Genomic DNA, 21207 nt, shown 5'->3' with positions numbered 1-21207 from the left:
TTCCACATTCTTTGCTTTGCGGTATGCGAATCCCACACGCGACCAAGAGCCAATTATCGCTTTAGCCAACCTATACATCTTTTGCTACTCGTATACCTTACTTTGTTCTACAGCTGCGGAAGGGACAGCAGCGGGAAGGTACCATGGATTCCATAAGATTTTGACATGGCGGCGACGTTGGACGAGGTAAGGAGGTTGTATGCACGTCAAAGGAGCACCGTTTGACGTCAAACGTGCGAACAACACGTTAAGAAGCGCGCCGCCTCGGAGCAACTTCGATCCTATGTAAATTCGACGAAGCTATTTGGGATTCGACCAGAGGGAAAAGGGGTAAATAGACAGTTGTCACAATTTCTCGAGTGCGCGAAATATATCGCAACTTGAGGGTGGCGAAGAAGGCAGATGACATCGATGGGTTTGAGGATCATGTCGTCTCTATAGCTGTTTTCGACCACAACGCTTCGGAGAGTTTCTGACTCGGCCCCAAAACCCGCGGTCCGTTGCGTTCTGCAGAAGGTGGTTTGCAAAACCGTGTGTGCAAGAACGAAGCCGGTGAGGTTTCGTGGACGCGCTGATGGCAGTAACGGCCCACACGCGACCTTGCACGGGTTTTCTTGTGTCCCTCAAGCTCCGTTCCAGATTGTTCAGTGAGAGAAAAGTATGGTAGCTTTACCATCGACGGCGGCCCGCCCGCTTCTGATTCTACAGTATGCAGGTCGCCAACGCACGATTGGGTGCGGGTGCAGATGACGAGCTCGAAACACCAGCTCCTTATAGTGCCATCTGTGATATGGTCGTAGACCTGGAAAGTCATCACACCACTCCTATATGACTACGAGGCGATCCGGAAATGATGGATTCTTGAAGATCCGGTGTGTTTCTTTTCAGCGAAGGTTAACGTGAAGGCAACGGAGGTGGGTAGTCCAGAAACAGAGTATATTACGGTGGCCAGCAACAATGTCCATCAAGCAGCTTTAGCTCACTTGGGAGAGCGCCAGACTGAAGTTTACTTAAGTCAAAAGCATTCTGTGCGGTATCTGGAGGTACTGTGTTCGATCCACAGAAGCTGCAAACGACTTTTATGCTCTCTTTTCTCACAACGCCTATGACTCGGATTTTTTTCCTTTTTCGGGCGCCATGATTGTGTATCAAGCATGCATTCTACGGAATAAATAAGGTAGCTGAGCAGGTAGTATATTTTATGCAACCCAAGAGACAATATTGCGAAAGATGCAGCACAAAAGACATACTTAGTGTGCGTCTGGCGATGTTCAAGTCGTGTAATCCAAGCTGTGGTGAGCTATATATTTGTGTATTGAATCAAAGTTTCCCATGAATCAGCTGAGTGGCGCAGCGGAAGCGCGCCGGGCTCATAACCCGGAGGGCCTTGGATCGAAACCAAGCTTAGCTACGACTTATTTTTGTCAATCATTTGCAACCACTTCTTAAACTGTCTGTTAACGACAGCGCTCCTATATTACCTTGGCTCTTGCAAGATTTGAATGCAGCTACTGATAGATTAAGGACCAGTCTTTATGTCTCTTTCATGAACGAACATCACGAATTCGAGGCTGAGTATGGAGGATGAGGGTGCTCAAGTACCACGTCGAACGCATTATCCTTTTCTGCACATATAAAGATTTCTTGCGTCACCTCACGAGCACAAGTCGCCTCAACAACTGGTTTGTAACATAATTCAACTAGGCCTATCATGTAGAGCAACGCGGTGATATTGAGAAGAAGAAGGAAGAGTTTGTAGTGACATTAAGTTGATGATATTATAAGAATTAGATGTATTAAGTATTTCTTTGCCTGTCAGTGACAAGAATTAGCACAGTGAGGAACAACTTCCGCTGCCGCGTCATCGTCCACGGCCTTTTGTACAACCAGTGCGGAACAAAAGGCACGCATGTAAGTTCATGTAAACAGAAGAGGCTTGATAAAGACAAAGGGTATCTTTCCGTTGCTCATCGTCGTCATTTCGTCCATTAATCCCCGGTGCAGGCTTAAACGGTCTGGGGGTTGTCGTTTCCACTAGCGACAGCAGTCTCACCGTTGACGTGAGTCGCATTTGTACCATTGGTTGCGTTGCTTCCTCCACGACCTGCAAGCTTCTTCTCAGCAATGGCGACGGAATCCTTCTCATCGTAGTCGTGAATGTAGAGACCAAGGCGAGCAGGGTCGATGTCACGGTGACCCCAGATGAGAAGAGCACCAAATACTGGCTTGGCCATGAGATCCAGGACACTGTAAAATGCGACCTCACTGTCGGGTGCGATCACATTGCCGCCCTCACAGACACCCCAGGCGATGGGGTAGAGGACCCAAAGAAGGGTAGTGAGAGAGCCACAAAGCAGGAACACACGACCAACATCGTTGCCGAGCGCATTGGCGTGACGGCGAGCCTCCCAGACAAGTACATAGACAATGTAGAGGAGAGCGACACATCCGAATGTGAAGTAGCCCCACTTGTATGAGCTCCTGACTAGGGCTCCAACCAAGCCGGTGACAATCATGACTTCATCAACGAGGATGACGAAAAGAATGGTAGGCCAGGGCATGCCAGCGGTGAGGAGGAGATCCATAAGAAGTAATGGCGTGGTGATGAACCAATCAATGTAGCGCACGTAGAAGATCTCGCGGTTGATGCCTCGAACCTTGGGATCGCTGCGTTGGAACTCAACATCGATAGGAGTCCAGCCAAGGTTGGATGCCATGGAGAAGTAGGCAATAGCAGCTACCATAGTGATGGCGGCAGTGATGTAGTGGAATACACGGTGTTGACGAGGCTTCATAATACCAAGTCCGAGGAAGACGAAAGTTGCAGTCGTCATGCAAGCGCACACAGCCCAGTATACATCAGACCCGCGAACAGTGATGGCAATATCGGCAGACTTGCCATTGACCATGTTGGCTGAAGATATCATTAGCTGGGCAACATAGAAAGCTCATGGGAACAAGTCTTACGGTTGACGTTCAAGGCGTCATTTCTCTTATCGAAGTAGGCCATTTTCGGCAAATCAATGATCAAAATGATCAATAATAGAGATCAGGAAGTGCAAGAGAATGTGCTTGATAGTATACAATGTGTGAAAGAAACCAAGGAAAGCTGTTGACGGCGGCGCGACCAGGTTTATGTAGAGATACTGCTTGCGCGTGCTACATCACTTACCGTAGGGCACCTACATATCACACTGTATCGTCGTGCAGGTAAGGTAGGGGTAGGGTAAGCAACGGAAGTGACGGGGGTGACGTCGTTACCATGCTACGATCTGCTTGAACAGGCGAACCTTTTCATGATCGTTGGAAGGCTGCTGTACCCTAGATTAAAGCAACTAGGCTGTCTGTGTGTCAGGGTGTCACACCTTGAATTCAAATACGGAAGTGCAGTGTTGAATCGATAACCCTTTACCCTGTACACCGCATGGATAGCGATCAACGATCACACCATTCACGCAGTCACCCTGCAAATGCCTGCGCAAATACGCGCATCAGCATCAGAGACTTCCAGTTAGCCGCTCGCTCCTATGGGAGGTGACGAGAGATCCAATCGTTGGTAGCAACTAGAGCCGGACAACGCTGACACCCTCTGATATCATAAGGCACAACATATGCGTAATCGAAGGAGAAACGCTTTTTCGAGGGAGGCGTACAAGCTCAGAGCTAAAATGGAATGTCGATGACTGTCAGACATAATGACAAGATCGTGTAAAAGCTTGGAAAGCTTGGTTGATCCTGACCCTACCTCTTATTCGATCGTCTCTAGTGCTTGTGACACCCAAGCAAGGGTGTTGGAGGCAGCATCGCGTGTAGATTCCGAGCAGACCGAGCAGTAACCGAAAGTAAAATCAATTCTAATGTCGAGCAGATGAGCTCCCGTGTTGAGCGAATGATTGAACAATCAGGATCACTTTCCGTCTGGATCAATTCCGGTAGGCGTTGTCATAGCATCAGCCCGTAGAACCATATCGGAGCCACAATGTCCACTTGTAAATGATCGCATCCGGTAGCTTGCATTCGACACTTTCTGTAATTATTCCCAGGTGTCGCTCCACGATAGGTGTGAACGATATCGTCATGGTTGCGTATCATATGATGGTGCGGTGTTGAGGACTCGATACCGAGTCAGCTTACCTACTTTTGGACAATACACGAGAGCAATCCGAGGCGATATACGGCTTGTTCCCTATAGGAGCTCGAAGTCAAAGGGTTGGAAGGGCAAGGAGCTGGGAGGCAAGGAAATCGATTGCACGGTTAGTTTTAGCGTGCCCGGTACCTTCGTAATGCTCGATCTAGTCGTCACTACCAGATCGAGTCATCGATCGCAACCCGGCTCCACCAGTTCATCTCAATTCTACAATGCGGGTACAGGGAAGGTACAAGAGGTACTTCACCTTCTACGATTTCTTTTTCACAGGTTTATCCCCCAGCCCACCGCGGGCCGGTGCGCGTCTACGCTCGACTGCGAAGGCGCAGTTGGATCCGCATTTTCTAGTGCACGGGCGCGTAGCAGGGCGCGTGATGCTTGCGTTAGATCCGACGTCAGACCATCATGTCCGGGTACGTTCTAATTCCCAGGTACCATTCCTTGGATGTGTATACCTCAACCAGGAGATTAGACTTGCCAAATCACATGAGCTGATTGCACTTATATATCTGGAGCGGCTTGTTATGTATATGGATATGTAGAGAAAGTGCTGGTCTCAATTGTTGTGCGGGAAATTGCGGTAAGTGATGCAAGCATCACTCAAAAGGGGTGTTAAGTATTGTATTGGCGGTGTGTCTATTACCATTCTCCAAAAGCCGACTGAGCTGCACGCGCAAGGCATCTAGAGGAAATGAGTAGACATGCGCATGAGCAAGCTCGATGCTTGGGTACTCCATGCGATGGCATTGGATTCATGCAGTGGTACCTTTCTATTGTATGTCAATGTCAAATGTGAATTCCTTCTAAGTCTAGGAACAAGATTCTCCATGGCAATTGATATACTGTAAAATACGCCTAGTGATTATCATTGCAAGAGCTTAGAATTTCTACAGTAAGGCTCTGGCCAACAAACAGAGTAAGGCAAAGAGTATAGCTGCAACAATGTGCAACCAGCTCACAAGCAGTGTTGCGTGATGCTCATCCAGTGTTCCGTTGGTCACGGTCTTGCTTGCACCTTCACCACGAGGCCAAGCGATTTGAACACCAAAATCATCGCAAATTTGTTCGGCCACCAATTTTCCAGCCGCGAGGCATATCGGAACGCCGGTACCGGGATGAGCACTTGCTCCAACCATGTACAACCTGTCGATGTTACCTCCGCTACACAGAACCTCAGCGATTCTCCCTGCGATACCACCCCCAAATTTGCCATCAAGCCAGCCACCTCGTCTCGCACGTGTGGATGGGCGGAATGACAAGACGTTGAAGAACGAGTGTGACAGACCCAGGATTGCGCCGCGATCCAGGTTGAATTTGTCTTGCCATGTCATGGGGTCATTAGTGATCTCCTTGACGATATAAGGCCCAAGATCCACTCCAGTGCGAGCCGCGATAGTAGATAAAATCGTCTTTCTAGCCAGCCCAATCATCTTTGGCCAGTCTTGTTCCTCCGATGGTAGGGAGCCCCCCCTGTGCTTGCGATTCCGTTCGTTTTGTTGTGTGAAATGGACGCTGCCTCGTCTGGATCATGCAGATGGCCCACAGGGACAAGTACGATGATCGCATCTTTGCCCTCAGGCGCAGCCGTGGGATCTGGTCGACTTGGTACATTGACGTAGAAGCTTGGCTCGTCCGGAATCAGGTGTTTCTTGAAAATTGCATCAAAACTTTCGCGATACTCCTCGGCCAGGAAGATGTTGTGTCCATCGAGCTGTGGGATTTTGCGATCGAGAGCCCAGTAGAATGAAATGCTGCTACATGAGGTCGGTCTCTCACTAAGAGAACTTGCATAAGGTGTCTTTGGTAGTAGGTTGTTGTAGGAATAGACAAGGTCGGCATTGTTTACTACAACGTCTGCGTTCATGACCTCACCATTGGCCAGAGTTACACCCGTCGCATGGGAGCCATCAGAATGGATGTTTATCTTTTCGATAGGAGTAGACAGCCGGTACTCAACCCCCAGCCTCTCTCCTATCCTGACGAGAGCCTGTATTACTGTGTGAAATCCACCTTCGGGATACCAGATACCCTCAGCGGACTCGGTGTATTGCAGCAGACTGTATGTCCCCGGCGCATCGAACGGACTCATGCCCATATACATGCTAGAGAAGGTGAAGACGCGCCGCAATCTTTCTGTCCAGAAGTACTTGCTTGCTCTGCTGTAGATGCTCTCAAAAGGATGGAGTTCAAAGAGATGTATCAAGAAGCTGGGACGCATCATGGAGAGGATGCTGGTGAAATTGCGCAATAGCACATGAGTTACGCTGAGCTCGTAATGACGGTGTGACTCTTGCAAGAATGCAAGGTAGCGTGAATAACCATCTTTGCCTTCCCATTTCTCAATCTCTTGTTTCATGTGCGCAAGGTCTGTAGAAAGCTGGAATCTCTCTCCATCGCCAAACCAGATGTTGTAGTTGGGTGTGCATTTTATCAATCGTACGCCCTCGCCTTCAAGACTGGTGTCCAGATCGCGGAAAGTATTGTGAAACAGTCGGGGAAGGAGGAGAAGTGAAGGGCCTTGGTCGAATCTCTGAAGCACGGAGTTAATGGCATGGCCTGAGTTTTAGTTCTATCACTCTGATGCGCCTACCCATCCTTCATAGTGTAACAAGGAGCATCGCCCTCCAGTAAAGCTATTCTTCTCTAGCACTGTCACTCTGAAGCCTGCTTTGGCTAGACGAGCTGCAGTGCTGACACCTCCAGCTCCCGCGCCTGACGTCCAGATTAGCGGTTTGTAACAAGTCTGTCGGGCGGCGCGAAACTCCGTAGCATACCAACAACGATCGCCATCTTCTGCTTATCCTGGTTGGCCATGACATCACATGAGAAAAGAGGCACGAGGTAAACACAATAAAATGCAGGCTACTTGTACATGCTCAGCACCGTTGTATGATCCTGAGCTGTGCTGAACATGTGGACGACATCCACCTTGATTGATCTCGGCACATCGGCAGCTTTACTTTGCCTTGCTTCACTTTCTACACGATCCCTCGCTCTCTTCTGCTCTGCCCTATCATCCCACGATATTAACTTTCACGACATCAGGATCGTGTTGTAATTGCAAGCTTAGTTGAGTTAGCACATCGTGGGCGATAGGAGCACAGACCAATTTATAGTCTATTATGTAGATCGATCGAGTTGGCTGTTTGACATGTGAAAGGCGGCATACTTCCTGGCAGTTCTACCCGAATATGGTACAAGTATTATTTTACATGTTGCACATGCAGGGATATATACAGAGAGCACACCGCATGTGGTGTGATAGATGCGATGTGGCACATGTAAATCACGATCATGCTGCCACGGCTTGCGCGGAAAGCATGGGCATGTTTCGGATGTGATGTATGACAGGAACAAGATGCAGAGTTCCGTCGCGCAATTTTTCCTTTAATGATTGACCCCTCAGATCATCACCTCTGCGCATTGTTCAAAGCTCTCCAGGCTACCGCGATCCTTGTCGTGAGTGGTACAGTGGCTCTCCCGTTGCTCCCTAGGGATTCTCTCTTTTGCAGTGCGCGACCAATCTCCATATAACTTTCAACGGCGACCCTCATTGGACCTCGGACTTCCACAGGAAGGACCTCGACGGCGCCGCGGGATTGGGTGTAAAGGTCGAACGCGCGTTCAAGAAGCTTATGTCGAAGTCGCTTGAACTTCTGCGAAAAGTAGGCATCCTGGGCGTCCTCCTTAGGCTTGGAAGAAAGGATACATAAGACCTTGATCGCTTCGTCGGAGGTCATGCCCTCTTCTCCAAGCCAGACACTGGGCACATAGATGCGCTGGAGCCTCGCATCCACGGTAAGGTCACGAGCAATGTTGATGTACTGGAGCGCAATGCCCATTTGCCTACCAGCAGCGAAAACATCTTCTCTTGACGCAGTTGGTAATGCCTGAGGATAGTGGAAGCATACGAGTTCAAGGCACAGCTCCGCGACCGTACCTGCGACACGCGCCGAGTAGGTGTCCAGATCCCGCTGTGTTTTGATAGGGAATTTGACCTCGTTGTTGCCTTTGACGGAACCCTGGAACTTGAGGTCCGTTTCGAAACCCTTGAGCAGGTCGTACAGCGGTGCGGAAGAGAGACGCTGCGTGGGTAATTGCAAGAGCGCCGAGTGGACGCTTCTAGGGAAATTTTGCGCCACGTATAAGGCAATTTCACCCATGTTCGCGTCACGCGATTCTTTTCCCTTGCTCTTATAAGATAAGTCGACGAATGTCGTCAGTTTCCTGATCCATCGACGAGCTTCCGCCGGTGTCGTAGCCGTGTCCACCATGTCATCCGCTGCTCTACAGAATGAATATAGAATCACAAGGTCGATCCTCAGCCTGTCGGGAAAGACACCACTGGCAAGGTAAAAGCTGCGGCTTTTGTTTCGTAAACGCTCCGCCGCTTGCTTCAATCCGTGGATGCGGTCTTCATCGTACGCCCTCGCGGGCAACAACAAAGCGTTGATAAGGGATAGTGGAGACGGTAATGCAGAGACCGTGGGAAAGTGGAAGGGAAAAGAGTGCAAAACAGCAACTGCGTTGTCAAAAGCGACCAAGCCAAAGACTATCAGCACATTGGTCAGCAAGAAGAAGACTGCTTCCCTTGGATGTGTGTCAGCGGTAACCTTATCGATTGATGTAACCTTGTACCTACTCGACTTCAAGGTGAGGCCACAAATGAACACCAAGCTTCGTGCCACCTTCTATTACCCAAGTGCCCCGGCGTAAAGCCAAGGTGTCAACGATCCAGAGGTAGATGGTCGGAATCGCAATGGGTAGGAAGGTATTGGTCCAGGGCAAGCCGATGATGAACTGGTATGCCAGGGACCACAAGAGCATGATGAAAGGGGTTGCCCACATGAGAATCAACCCCATGTACACACCTTCTTTTTCGGCTGCAAATAACTTGTATCCTTTCCGCAGAACAAGAGCCAGGATTCCCTGACCTGCTAATCTGACATACTTCCAAACATCCTTTTTCTCCTCAAAGCGAAGGTAACTGGGGTGGAAAGTTGGCTTGCTGAACAGAAGATATAGCAAGGAGGTGTTATAGGTCTGTACAACGAAGAAGAAGACTTCCTCAATCGGTATGCTGAACAGTTTTGGGCCTACGATTACATCGGAGGGGTAGGACCAGATGCTGGTGCGGATAAGGTATGAATCCCATGGTGTGGTAGCTACAACGGCAATCTGATGGAGGTGAGGACTTGCACCGGATCCAAAGGCGAGAGGAGCTTGATTAGACGTACTGTAATGAGAAAGAAGATTTTATAAACATCAAGACGCGTCAACAAAGGTCGCGCGAGGACGGTAAGAGCAATGGCTGGTGGAATTGTGTACTTGAGATGCCTTGGCTGCTGTCAGTCGCAACGGGCATGTGAAAGCAGGATCTGCGAATCGGAATGCACATACACAAGCGCATAATCGTAACCCATTCTTGCGATTCAGTGATGCAGGTACAGTACTTCTATACGCCGACTCTACCAAGAAGGGTGGTCTCAATCCATTACTATGCTCGCTAGCGGACTGACAGTTGAAACGACCTGAATGGTGGAATATATTCAAGTGTCGGCGGTAATTCACAGCCAAGCAGCAGCAGCAGCAGCAGCAAAGTAAGGAAAGGTAGGTAAGGTACAGTAGCCACGGGAAATAAAGATTGGAACTGCTACTGCACAGTAGGTAATTACTGCACAGCGTTCCGCGGCGCGTGCGGTCTAAACAGCTGCGGTACCTAGGCTCCTCTAGTCTTCCCTACGCGGATCCTGCCGTTGCGATTTGTCCGAATTCAAGAAACTGATTGCTGTAAGCTACAGCACCCTACAGTACTTGGGGTGCACGCCATATGAGTTTCCAGGTAGGGTTTGCACATGCGCGTGTACTATCACGTAAAATGCAAGTACTGGTGCAGCGCAGTGCAGTAAAATCAACGTGTGCCGCAAACATCAGATGCTTTTGCTACAGAGGATCTGACTTACCCTTGCGCATCGGAACGCATGCATGGATCATGGCAGGCACCTCCGATCATATCAAAGTGACAAGCGAGAGTCTAATTCCCCGCCGTTACGGTATCTTAAGGTTCAGTGAGGTATCGCAAGGTGTGGTCCGTAAGTCCCGGTTACGATGTTTCCAGGGCACCTTTTGGTTTAGGTACAGTACCTTAGTCCTGTCTTGTGTCTCTCTGGCGTCATCGCTTACAAGTTCATGGAGCATATCGTCATCCTTTCCACATGCAGGTTACCTATTGCTCACGCATACACTGTCGCAGACCTCGCAGATATGGCACGACCCGTTTTGTTTACGAAGTTTGTCAAAGTAAAAGAAACCGCCATATTCGTGCTTGCCAGGTACTATTTTGTGACAGAACTATCAACCCATCACCCGCTATAGTGACGACCTTGCTGTAATGCCCGGACAGCTCTCGTCACATCCTCTATAGAAATCATTCGAAATCGCTGTAGACGGGTATGACTTCTGTAAATACTCGAGAACACGATTTGAAGAGCAGACACCCGTAAGTCTCTATAGTAAACCTTCTGCAATTTCTCAGCTGTAGATTGACCGCGACACAGATACCTTTCTGGCAATTTTGCCCCCATACATCGGACGCTTCCATTGACAGCATGTTCGTTTCATGGTCAGATTCCCGATGAGCTTGCGGGCGGAGAATATGTCCGCAATGGTGGCAATCCCATCTCCAATGATGATCTTGGCCGCGATTCGCATTGGTTTGATGGCGATGGAATGCTAAGTGGCGTTTCATTCCCGACAAATGAAGATGGCCAGATCAAGCCCGAATTCGTCAACCAATTCATCTTGACAGATGTGTATCTGTCGACCATCGGTTCGCGACATGTCAAGAGACCGATCCTGCCAAGTATCACTACCCTCGTCAATCCGCTTGGGTCACTTCTTGTCATTGTCTTGCACATCTTGAGGACGATCTTCCTTGTCATACTTTCGTTCCTCCCTGGATCCAGGCAGGCCATAAAGAGGATAAGTGTTGCAAATACAAGCATCCTCTACCACGACGGCCGGGCGCTAGCAACATGCGAGAGTGGTCCACCCATGCGTGTGTCCCTACCGGGTCTAGAAACAATCGGGTGGTACAATGGCGATCGGAGTGAAGGCGAGTCAGCTGCCGACAGTCGTTCAAAAGGAGAAGTTTTTGGAGGTAGTGGTATGCTGAGTTGGATGAGGGAATGGACTACCGGCCATCCGAAGGTTGATCCTATCACTAAGGAGATGATATTATTCCATGCGACATTTTTGGCGCCGTACGTTCGATACTCTGTCACGCCGGCTATAGAATCGCCAAAAGAACACACTGGTCTTCTCAAGCCATCAAAGCTCATCAATGAACCCGTCCCAGGTATATCTGGAGCGAAGATGATGCATGACTTTGGCGCCTCTCTGAGACATACTGTCATCATGGATCTTCCACTTTCACTGGATCCACTGAACCTTGCCAAAGGCAAACCGGTAATAGATTATGACAGCAGCAAGCCTTCTCGGTTCGCTGTCTTTCCTCGCCACCGACCAGACCAGGTCCGTTACTTCGAAACCACCGCTTGTTGCATCTTCCACACAGCCAACACTTGGGACGATGTCGACGCTACTGGTGCGACCCAGACGGTCCACATGCTCGCAGCAAGACTTATCTCTTCCACACTTGTCTACGCAGCAGGCAACATCGCTGCACCTCAACCTCCGAAGCTTGCAGTGGGTGCTGCAAGGAAGCGGGGCATTTCCTGGTTCGAGAAATACGAAGTTGGTATCTACCACTCTGGCACGGACGAATCGAGATATTTTGATGCTGAAGTATTCGAGGATGCTCCCAGCCTTGAATCACCTCGAACGGATAAAGAACCTCTGATACGTTTGCAGAGTAATGGTCAGATTGATACGGCTGCTTCATCTCTGCCAGAGTATTCTGAATATGTTGAACAGCTCCCCGACGAAGAAGAGCAGTGTCGCCTCTACCATTACGCATTTTCTCTCACCACTGGACTTATCGAGTCTCAGTACGCCTTGTCGGCAATTCCTTTCGAATTCCCTTGTACACATCCTAAATATGAGATGCAGGCTGCCCAATATGTCTACGGCTGCAGTACAACTGTGACCTCTTTTGGTGCAGCTCTTGGCAAAGCCACGAAGATCAATGCCTTGGTAAAGATTGATACTAAGACCTTAATTGCTCAGGGAGAGTCGTTGCTCAAGAATGGCAAAATGCTACCAGTCACTGGCTGTGTCGACGCGCGGTCAGTCAATGAGATATTGAAGGCCAATATCGATAATGATCCTATTCGCGTATTCCGCTCACCCGAAGGATGGTATGTCCAAGAGCCGCGGTTCGTTCCTCGATTCAATGCTCAGACCGAAGACGACGGCTACCTCTTGACTTACGCATTCAACGAAGCACAGCTGGACGCCGACGGCGACGTCCCTGATGACAACGATTGTGACGTCCGTTCAAGGAGTGAGCTGTGGATTATCGACGCGAAGGACATGACAACGATCATCGGTCGGGTCGTACTGCCACAACGTGTTCCATACGGTCTTCATGGGTGCTGGTTTCCCAAGGAACAGATCGAGAGCCAACGACCACATCAGAAAATTCGCGTGACTCCTATCAATACACCTCCAACGAAGGGTGTTGGAAGTGCAGTCACGAACATATGCGAGAGACTGCTGTCATGAGTGTTAGGATGTACATTCCAACATAATACACACCTGATACATTTAAACATACTAATGTGTAATCCAACCATGTACGATACTTTTATATCCCAGATTGCTCAACATTATCACCGCATGTGTTCAAGTTGACATTGACCTTAGGACTGTACAATTGTCCCCCAGAAGCCAAAAAATTAATCGCTGTAACGAACATGCACTGCACCATCCGTGAATCGAACACGGGGCTGGTCGAACTTGCTAGTACTAGCTGGCAACGACCAAGTTTACCACTAACCCAATGGTGCCGATGGAGATTCGAATCTGTTATGGAAAATTATGATTCTTCACGAAAGCGAAAGATTCGCATGCGGCGGAAACTGTACATAATAAGCGAGGACCTTGGGGTAAGCTAACTCCATGACCCTGATCGCTTCAATCCAGCTTCCTTAGTACAGAGCATAAATTCTTTGCAAGTTGCCCCGTATCACTTCAAAAACGAGCGGTAATCGAGCAGCTTCATTGTATCATGTCGAATTTTTGCTGACAATGTGTTTGGTAATCGATCTTGTAGAGGAGGTGACTAGATTATCCTCGTAGGGCAGCGATTCAGCCTCAGACGGGGCCACTATGCCATGCACCGGTAAGACAGCAAGCGTACCAGTTTCGATTCAACAAACATGTTATGCTTGGTCGTCCACGACTGAGTAGATCAGGAACATTTATCGAGCTTGCCTCATCAGTGGCGAACTTCTGTCCAGGTTGAAGATACTGTGTTGCAAGGTCGTAGTCATTCCCCGCGTTATGTACAGTATGCTGCTGCAGGATTCCGCCTTGCCGCCTGAACGCTCGCACTAAAAGCGGTGGGCGGCCTTATAAGTCTCAAAACCCAACGACCTCCTGAACATGCTACAAATTGAACTACGTCCACCTGCTTGTAGCTTGTGCTTCTACCATGGCCTTGACAGTGGGAGATTCAAGCCGGGGGCCACGTTCGAAATCACGAACTCGCGATCGATCGCGTTCCCATAGCCATGTGCGAGCATCTTCCACTTCGGAGGCTGTCAAAATGGTGCAAGATACCATTCCTGCTAGAACACAAACTTCACGAACAGTAGATATGTTTCCATCACATGTATCAGAGAGTGTTTCGTCAGCATCAACTATCAATGTGTCAGCACATGGCACCCAACTACCTTATCCTACAACAGGCGGGATACCTTATCCTACCGAGGCTAGTGAGCTCGATCTAAACAACCTCACGGGTTATCCACCTGAACAGCGCGCAGCGATACAAGCTGCGGCCGCTCAATTCAGGGAGCCTTACGACGAAGATCTCGCCTATGGAACACTCCCAGAAGCTGCTCTATCTAGCAGACAGCGATCGGCTAGCACGAATAGTCGAAATCGCACGAATAGCTCATCAATGCCCTACCGTTATACTCCGACCACTGTTGTTGGATCGCAATCTGGTTACGCGGCTTATCTACAACCCGAACCATACCAGTATGCGAAGCCACCATCAAATATATCGTTCACGCATCAGCCACAGACTGCGAACAGTACCAGACAGCCTACCGAGTTCCCCGTGAACTATACTACTACTCGCCAGCCACTGACACCCTCTCAACAAGCTCTACCTCAAACGACGAGTCTGCATGGGTCTCATTCGAGATCATCGTCACAAGCACGTATCGTTGATGTAACGCCAGATCTTTCCAAGAGGACTAGCTCGGCTCCAGTGCCTCGTAGCGATCGACTCACTGTCGGCACTGCTTCATATGAGATGTCAGGAGGCTTGCCACCTCCAAGTCCATTATTGGAGCCTTACAAAGGCACATACCAGTCTATCTCACCCATGACCTCACCAATGATGCTTTCTCGGGACGACGAGATGGATGATGTGCCGCCTCTGACTCAACTCAGCTCATCTACCGAAGCAATCAGGTACGACTACACGAAGCAGTCACAATTCGAGAAGGGCGCCAATAATAGTGGCAAACATCGAAAGTCTGTATCTATATCTGCTCCACCGAAGCACAGGGTGGAAAAGAAACGTGCAAAAGTCTATAATGCGGAGGACGATGCGAGAGTCATAAACGAGGCTTTGTTGCATCTCAGAGGCCCAGATTCCGATCCACTATGTGACATACTTCCTCATTTGACACACGACCAGATACTCGAGCTTCGAAGCGAGTACAAGAAGATTGCCAAGATCTCTGGCCGTGGTATAAACATGGCTAAACATATCAAACTAGAAATTGCAGGTAATTTTGGAAAGGCTGCGTATGTTACAGCACTTGGACGATGGGAAAGTGAAGGATACTGGGCCAACTTCTGGTACCAGTCTCACGCGAGCAGGCGTGAGCTCCTTATAGAAAGTCTGATGGGCCGTACCAACGCAGAGATCAGGAACATCAGAGCCTCCTTCAGAGACAAACGCTACGGCGATGATCTCGTCAAGTGTATGGAGAAGGAGTTGAAAGCCGACAAATTTCGTACTGCTGTTTTAGGCGCTCTTGAAGCAAGACGACAAGAAGAAACGGACGTTTACCCAGCTGATTTTGCCAATAAGGATGCAGATATCTTACACAGGTGTATTCTGATCCGGGAGGGTGGTGAGAGCCCTATGCTGAACATCATCCTTAAGCGAAGCGACACTCACTTGAGAGAGGTACTAAGAGCTTACGAACGCCAATATGGAAAGAACTTCGCCAGGGAGGCACTTCAGAAGAGTAACAATCTAGTGGTATGTGCTTTCGGATTATTTTTTTCATGTGATGAGACGTCTTACCACCATGTATCGGTTGTCCTCTGTCGTTCAACTCCCTTCGGAAATTTGCCTGCCCTTTGTGTACGGTGATGCAGGATCATGCAGAGGAGTTTAGCATTGCTAACGGTGTATAGGGTGAGGTAATTGCACATATTCTGAATGGCGTGATCAACAAGCCAGCTCGGGATGCTATGCTGTTGCGGCATGCAATAAAAGATATCAAGTCGCATAACAAGGATGAGCTGAGGTATGATTTGCTCATATCTCGCCTCGTACGAGTCCATTGGGATCGAATACATCTTTCACGAGTGCAACGTGATTATTCCATCAAGTACGAGAAGGAGCTCGAGGATGATATCGAAGATGCCACAAAGGGAGATTTTCGCGAATTCATGTCAGAATTATGCCAGCAGTAATCAAAGAACCATACCAGCGCTCACGTACTTCGAAAATTTGTCACACTGTAACTCAACTCTATGCTTTGAGTCACTCTCAACACCTGGACTTGGGATGCTGTGTCTCAGTCTGTTTCACTAACACCTTGACTCCACAATTTCTCGCGATATTGTGAGTAAAGCGCAGGAGATCCGCTGGTTGGGATCAGTTGCGCATCAGGTGTTGACTACAACTCCAACATCGCCTCTTGTGTTTCATGGTGTAACATTCACAGCTTCTACATTGGGGACCACTAGCCGCTCACCTGACGCTCACGACACAATTGATAGATGTGTCCAATGAGCGTGTTGTCATGCTTAGCATTCGAGTGCATGTCTCATATAGTACCGCCCAGCATAATGCATGATGAGAGATCTTCCCTGTAGCACGTTGATATGCATATTGATAACCTAGAACTGTTTTCTCGACAATGTAAGAATCAGCTTACTTGGCAGCAAGTGAGCTGACCTCTCGTGAGAGCTTCAAGCTCAAGGATCGTGGGAAAGTATGATTGGTTCAACCAACCACGTCTCACACTCGGACTCGCTCGGCTCTCCGCCAGCCTTTCGGTGGACTCTGCTACATGCCGCTGATGGGGGTGGATGCTACAACTCGCAGATAGCGGAAGGATTTATTCGGAGATTGGTAACAACATATAGGTATATATATATCTGGCTCTGATGCTCCTCAATGTCGAGTCCGAAAACCATCATTTCACACACGATAGCTTGCAACTTTAGTCTCTAGTTCAAGCTTACAAGCTCTCAATCACATCCTTATTCGGAATTGATCTTGAATCGATAACAATAATTCGATATGGACTCAGAACACAGTTCGACAGCAGCACAGCAGCCTTCTTCGTCGGCTCCTGCTTGGTTCATGAGCTGGATAGAAAATAGCCTTTGAATATGCCAGAGATCCTATAAGCTCATGGATTCTTCGCAAAACCCCTCAGGTTTCACTGAACCGTGCGACAAATTTCATGATGTATCTTCCCAGAGCACGTTAAAGAGAATTTGAAGATCATGAGAGTATCATGCTACGTGAGGCTCCATCGGCAAGGCCCCGCCTCGTTTTGTCTTTTGCATCTGCTGGTGGACGTCTATGCAAGAACCATTCTAAAAGGATCTTGCCACTCTGGACTGCACCTCTCGATGAGGCTCAAATGGCGACAGCAAGTTACGAAACCTGGTAGCGCATAGTCAAGAACTTGCTCATGCATGCGCAAAGCCTGATACATCGAAAGGTCATGGCTCCAGCCCCACCACCCAAGTACGGCTATTGTCCTTACCTCAACCTTGTCCTGGATAAAACCCTCCTCTTCCGGTAGACAAAACGACTCAAGATATGGTAGGATCCGCCGCGTAGAGTCTCGAGTCTGGAATGGTTCTGATGACGTGGATTTGGCACGGGACACCAAAACCATACGCATGCTTCAAAAGTTCACTGTAGTGGCCTTGTCGATACCGAACTGCTCATACATATGATCTCATAGTCTTTCACATATGAGCAAATACCCCATAGCAAATACGTCTTTACTACAGACCAACCCCGCTATCCATCTCCTTGGCCCTCCACATGGGAATCACATCTCGGTAGACTGAAGTATCGTCTGTGAAGCAATGCTGTAAGCGCGACTAGGTCTCCTATGGACATGCATATGGTAAGAGATATCCGACTCTTGGTAGTATCTATCAAGAACTACGGTAGGTCAGACCTATATACATATTCTGATTCCTGATGCCCACGTTCTGTTGAGCCAATAACCATAGTCCTAAGTTGAGGCTATAAGTAAAAAGCTACTCATTCTCTATTCTCTTGGTCGTTCTTCTGTGCAACTAGTCGTTTTCCGAGACTGCAACATCCATCAAGGAACCGATAAGTTCTACTACAAAATGCGTCCAAGGTCAAATCATAAGCTGTTAGTCTTGCTCCTCCACGCTCACACCATTCTGGCGGCTCCGACCAATGCAGCAGACACCAGGTTCGGCATCAAGTTTGTGAATGAACACAGCGTGGGAATACACGTCAGTAATGACTGGGCGGCCAAGGACAAGGCAGAATATCCCGATTTAATAAGAACGAATGAATTTATTGTACCCGGCGGATCGCTATATCTTCCAGCGTCCGAACACACGTCACCCAAGTTCTACCTTGCACCTACGGCTAATGGAAAGTCTACCTTTGTCGAGAGCCGTCGGGACCATAATACCGTGGTGGAGGCCACTTTCGGTGGCTTTTCGAACGTGACGTACTACGACGTGGACATTGAAAAAGGCATTTCCGTTCCCATCTGGTGTCACGGCGAACTCGACGATTGGGATACCGGTGCCGGTTGCCTACAAGACGTCTTGTCAGTTTGTCCAAAGGAAGACAGACATATCGACGCCAAAACGGGCATTTACGACTACTGTCGAGGCACGAACAGTGCGGAGAATATAGCTATAAGAGCGAGTCTATGCCCTGACGCATATCTGCTTTGGGATGATATGGATACCAAACATATCCACTCCGGACATGGTGAGTCGAGCCCGGACATCGCCCTTTACCTTTTCACTCTTCACCTGCATGCAATCCTTCAGGCAAGCTCTATATCATGAGGCGGTAAACTCGCAATTGAGACTGGTGCTGACATGAGACTACAGTTCTGACATGCACAATTCACGATCCGAAAAAGTTTGCAAGCTCGCAAAGCGGCGACAAAGATGAATGAGGAATTGCCAAGTGGCTTCACGGCATCGGATTATGCTCACTAGAGTTGAAGGCGGAACAAGGACAGTATGGTCTGCTGCATTCACCTATTAGGGTCGATGCAGATTATTGTTAGACCGCACAGTCGGACGATATACGTCTGCATGTACTAGAACTCAGCTTATGGAAGGCGTACGTGTTATAATGACCGTAGTTGCATTGGAACAGGTGATTTGACTATGATATTACGAACATGCGCGCTGTACGATTTGACTTGAGGCGACAGCCTGGTGAATGAATGATGATAATAGATGGTCGATCTACCTTGACAATAACATAAGCTCTCCCCGGGATCTGATCTATGCAGTATTCATAGTACCGGCGTTTATCAAAAACAGCTCCTTCTAGCCGAATCAATTGTGCCACTAATAATCCTGCCTGCTTAGGAAACAGCCTGACTGTTTAAACGAGACTCAAAAAGCATATATTGTTCGCCCAAGATTTCGTTGTGACCGCAGAAGGCAGCCACAGATCCTCAGATCTGGACTTATTGCGGCTCTTCACGTACCGATACATTACCAAGCACACAGTCGACGTCTTTCCCCGGCCGGCGCTTCAATCTAATAAAAGTCATGAGCGAAGCACAACCACTTCCCGAACATGAGTACTTCTCTTCCAACCCCAAGCCCAAGACGCTGCAGAAGAGTTCTGCGCTGGCGCGTGGTTTCGTCAGTCATCATGCCAAAGAGAAACGGAGAGTCGTACTTGTGACTTCGGGAGGAACCACGGTACCACTAGAGAACCAAATGGTTCGCTTCGTCGACAACTTCAGCGCGGGCACCCGGGGCGCCACGAGCGCCGAATATTTTCTAGAGGCTGGCTACGCTGTCATCTTCCTACATCGTCAGCACTCGCTGCTGCCGTATTCGCGGCACTATTCTCACAGCACCAATTGCTTCCTCGACTTTGTCCACGAAAATGCCGGCGGCTCTGTCACGGTCAATCAGGAGTATCAGCAGCAGATGGCTGAGGTGTGGCGAAAGTACGACGATGCTCGGAAGACCAGGAAATTGCTGCTAGTCCCTTTCGTCACCGTCAATGATTACTTGTGGTTACTACGCGAGATGGCGTTTACTTTGCGGCCTCTTGGGTCTAGCGCCTTGTTCTACCTCGCTGCCGCAGTGTCGGACTTCTTCATTCCCAGTGACAGGATGGTAGAACACAAGATCCAGTCGATGGAAGACTTCAACCAGTCCAATGGAGAATTTGAAGACGAGAAGAACATGCCTGCGGCACGGATCGAAGGCAAACGTCTGGTTATTGGTCTCGAGCCTGTTCCCAAATTTCTCAAGAGTCTCGTCGACGCATGGTCACCAGAAGGCATGATTGTGAGTTTCAAACTCGAGACCGACTCTAGTCTGCTGGTCAAAAAGGCAGAGTATGCGCTGAAGCGATACTCGCATCACTTGGTGATCGGGAATCTATTGGCGACTCGCAAAAGGGAGGTTGTCTTTGTCTCACCGGCTGGGGAAAAGTGGATTCGCGTGCCACACAGCGACCGAACAGGAGAGGAAACGGATGCTGTGCTGGCTGGGGTAAATGAAACAGAGATTGAATCACTTATCATTCCAGAAGTGGCAGAGTTGCATACAAAGCATATAGATGGTGATGAAGGGAGCTCGTAAGTGTCCTATATGAATGATCAATGAAGTACACACAGAGTCCCGCAGTCCCCTTGCTCGATCTATCCTCGCCTCGAACCTCTATGCTGTTTGCTGTTTGCATATCCAAACATAACTTTCCTTAACGATTCCTCGCATATCAGATGACCACGTCGTAAATGGCATTCTATCTACCTACCGATGGGTAGCGTGTGGAAGTATATAGGTACATGAACAAATGCGAGAAACACTTCGCCAGTCACTCTAGGCCCGCTCAAGCCCTCAAGATCTCATGCCAGTCTTATATCTGTCCAACATCGTTCTTCTGGCCTCGTGAGGAGTATTCCGTCGACGCAGGGGAACACACCCGAAACAAGACCGACTGAGTCCGACAACAAAAGACCTTTGGAACAACGCTGCTGATAAAGCTTACTTAGGCATGCAAGTATCACACTGTTGTGTATCACCATCTCAAGATGCCTTTCACTTTCTACTTCACTTAAGGTCAAGCCGTCAGTCTTCAGCTCATCAAGACGAAACAGTCTCTGAGACTCACTTTTGTCAAAACAATAATAAAGGGGTTTCTAGGACGAGTATATCATCATACCACGCCTATTAAGCACCCGTCAAGCACCTACGCCGACTAAGACACTTCTTCTGATTGTACTTGACCCAGCAGGTTCCAGCGCATCAATCTACTTTCATGATTGGAACGACTCTAATTACTAGGAGTAGCGAAAGCGCTCCATTAAGCTGGAGTCTGCACAGTCTAGCCTACTTTGGCTAGCTTTGTGGCTTGCTATCGATACATTAGAAGCATTAACGTCGCTTGATATTTG

General features: G+C 48.8%; 7 protein-coding genes across 8 annotated transcripts; 4 read left to right on the top strand and 3 right to left on the bottom strand.

Annotated features, from left to right (window-relative positions):
* Positions 1–2006: 2006 nt before the first annotated feature.
* Positions 2007–3010, bottom strand: AAFC00_004103 (uncharacterized protein; the record flags this gene model as incomplete). Its single annotated transcript, XM_069343686.1, has 2 exons — positions 2007–2914; positions 2968–3010. The coding sequence occupies 2 exons, from the start codon at positions 3008–3010 to the stop codon at positions 2007–2009; spliced, it is 951 nt and encodes a 316-aa protein (XP_069202239.1).
* A 2563-nt stretch (positions 3011–5573) lies between these two features.
* Positions 5574–6961, bottom strand: AAFC00_004102 (uncharacterized protein; the record flags this gene model as incomplete). Its single annotated transcript, XM_069343685.1, has 3 exons — positions 5574–6677; positions 6738–6859; positions 6922–6961. The coding sequence occupies 3 exons, from the start codon at positions 6959–6961 to the stop codon at positions 5574–5576; spliced, it is 1266 nt and encodes a 421-aa protein (XP_069202238.1).
* A 596-nt stretch (positions 6962–7557) lies between these two features.
* On the bottom strand, positions 7558–9570 carry AAFC00_004101 (uncharacterized protein; the record flags this gene model as incomplete). The annotated part of the gene is made up of 4 exons (XM_069343684.1): positions 7558–8737; positions 8790–9325; positions 9385–9484; positions 9548–9570. The coding sequence occupies 4 exons, from the start codon at positions 9568–9570 to the stop codon at positions 7558–7560; spliced, it is 1839 nt and encodes a 612-aa protein (XP_069202237.1).
* Positions 9571–10599: 1029 nt separating this feature from the next.
* On the top strand, positions 10600–12832 carry AAFC00_004100 (uncharacterized protein; the record flags this gene model as incomplete). Its single annotated transcript, XM_069343682.1, has 2 exons — positions 10600–10646; positions 10705–12832. The coding sequence occupies 2 exons, from the start codon at positions 10600–10602 to the stop codon at positions 12830–12832; spliced, it is 2175 nt and encodes a 724-aa protein (XP_069202236.1).
* A 931-nt stretch (positions 12833–13763) lies between these two features.
* On the top strand, positions 13764–15997 carry AAFC00_004099 (uncharacterized protein; the record flags this gene model as incomplete). 2 transcript variants are annotated; one of them, XM_069343680.1, is made up of 2 exons in its annotated part: positions 13764–15557; positions 15716–15997. In XM_069343680.1, the coding sequence occupies 2 exons, from the start codon at positions 13764–13766 to the stop codon at positions 15995–15997; spliced, it is 2076 nt and encodes a 691-aa protein (XP_069202234.1). The 2 variants fall into 2 exon arrangements, with proteins under 2 accessions (XP_069202234.1, XP_069202235.1); XM_069343681.1 differs by having other exon boundaries at positions 13878–15557.
* Positions 15998–17911: 1914 nt separating this feature from the next.
* On the top strand, positions 17912–18729 carry AAFC00_004098 (uncharacterized protein; the record flags this gene model as incomplete). The annotated part of the gene is made up of 2 exons (XM_069348138.1): positions 17912–18536; positions 18662–18729. The coding sequence occupies 2 exons, from the start codon at positions 17912–17914 to the stop codon at positions 18727–18729; spliced, it is 693 nt and encodes a 230-aa protein (XP_069202233.1).
* A 610-nt stretch (positions 18730–19339) lies between these two features.
* Positions 19340–20392, top strand: AAFC00_004097 (uncharacterized protein; the record flags this gene model as incomplete). Its single annotated transcript, XM_069343679.1, has 1 exon — positions 19340–20392. The coding sequence occupies one exon, from the start codon at positions 19340–19342 to the stop codon at positions 20390–20392; it is 1053 nt and encodes a 350-aa protein (XP_069202232.1).
* Between the last annotated feature and the right edge of the window lie 815 nt (positions 20393–21207).

The sequence above is a fragment of the Neodothiora populina genome, assembly GCF_041146345.1.
Source record: "Neodothiora populina strain CPC 39397 chromosome Unknown canker_contig_17, whole genome shotgun sequence".
NCBI lineage: Eukaryota > Fungi > Ascomycota > Dothideomycetes > Dothideales > Dothioraceae > Neodothiora > Neodothiora populina.
This window is presented reverse-complemented; position numbering and strand designations above follow the sequence as displayed.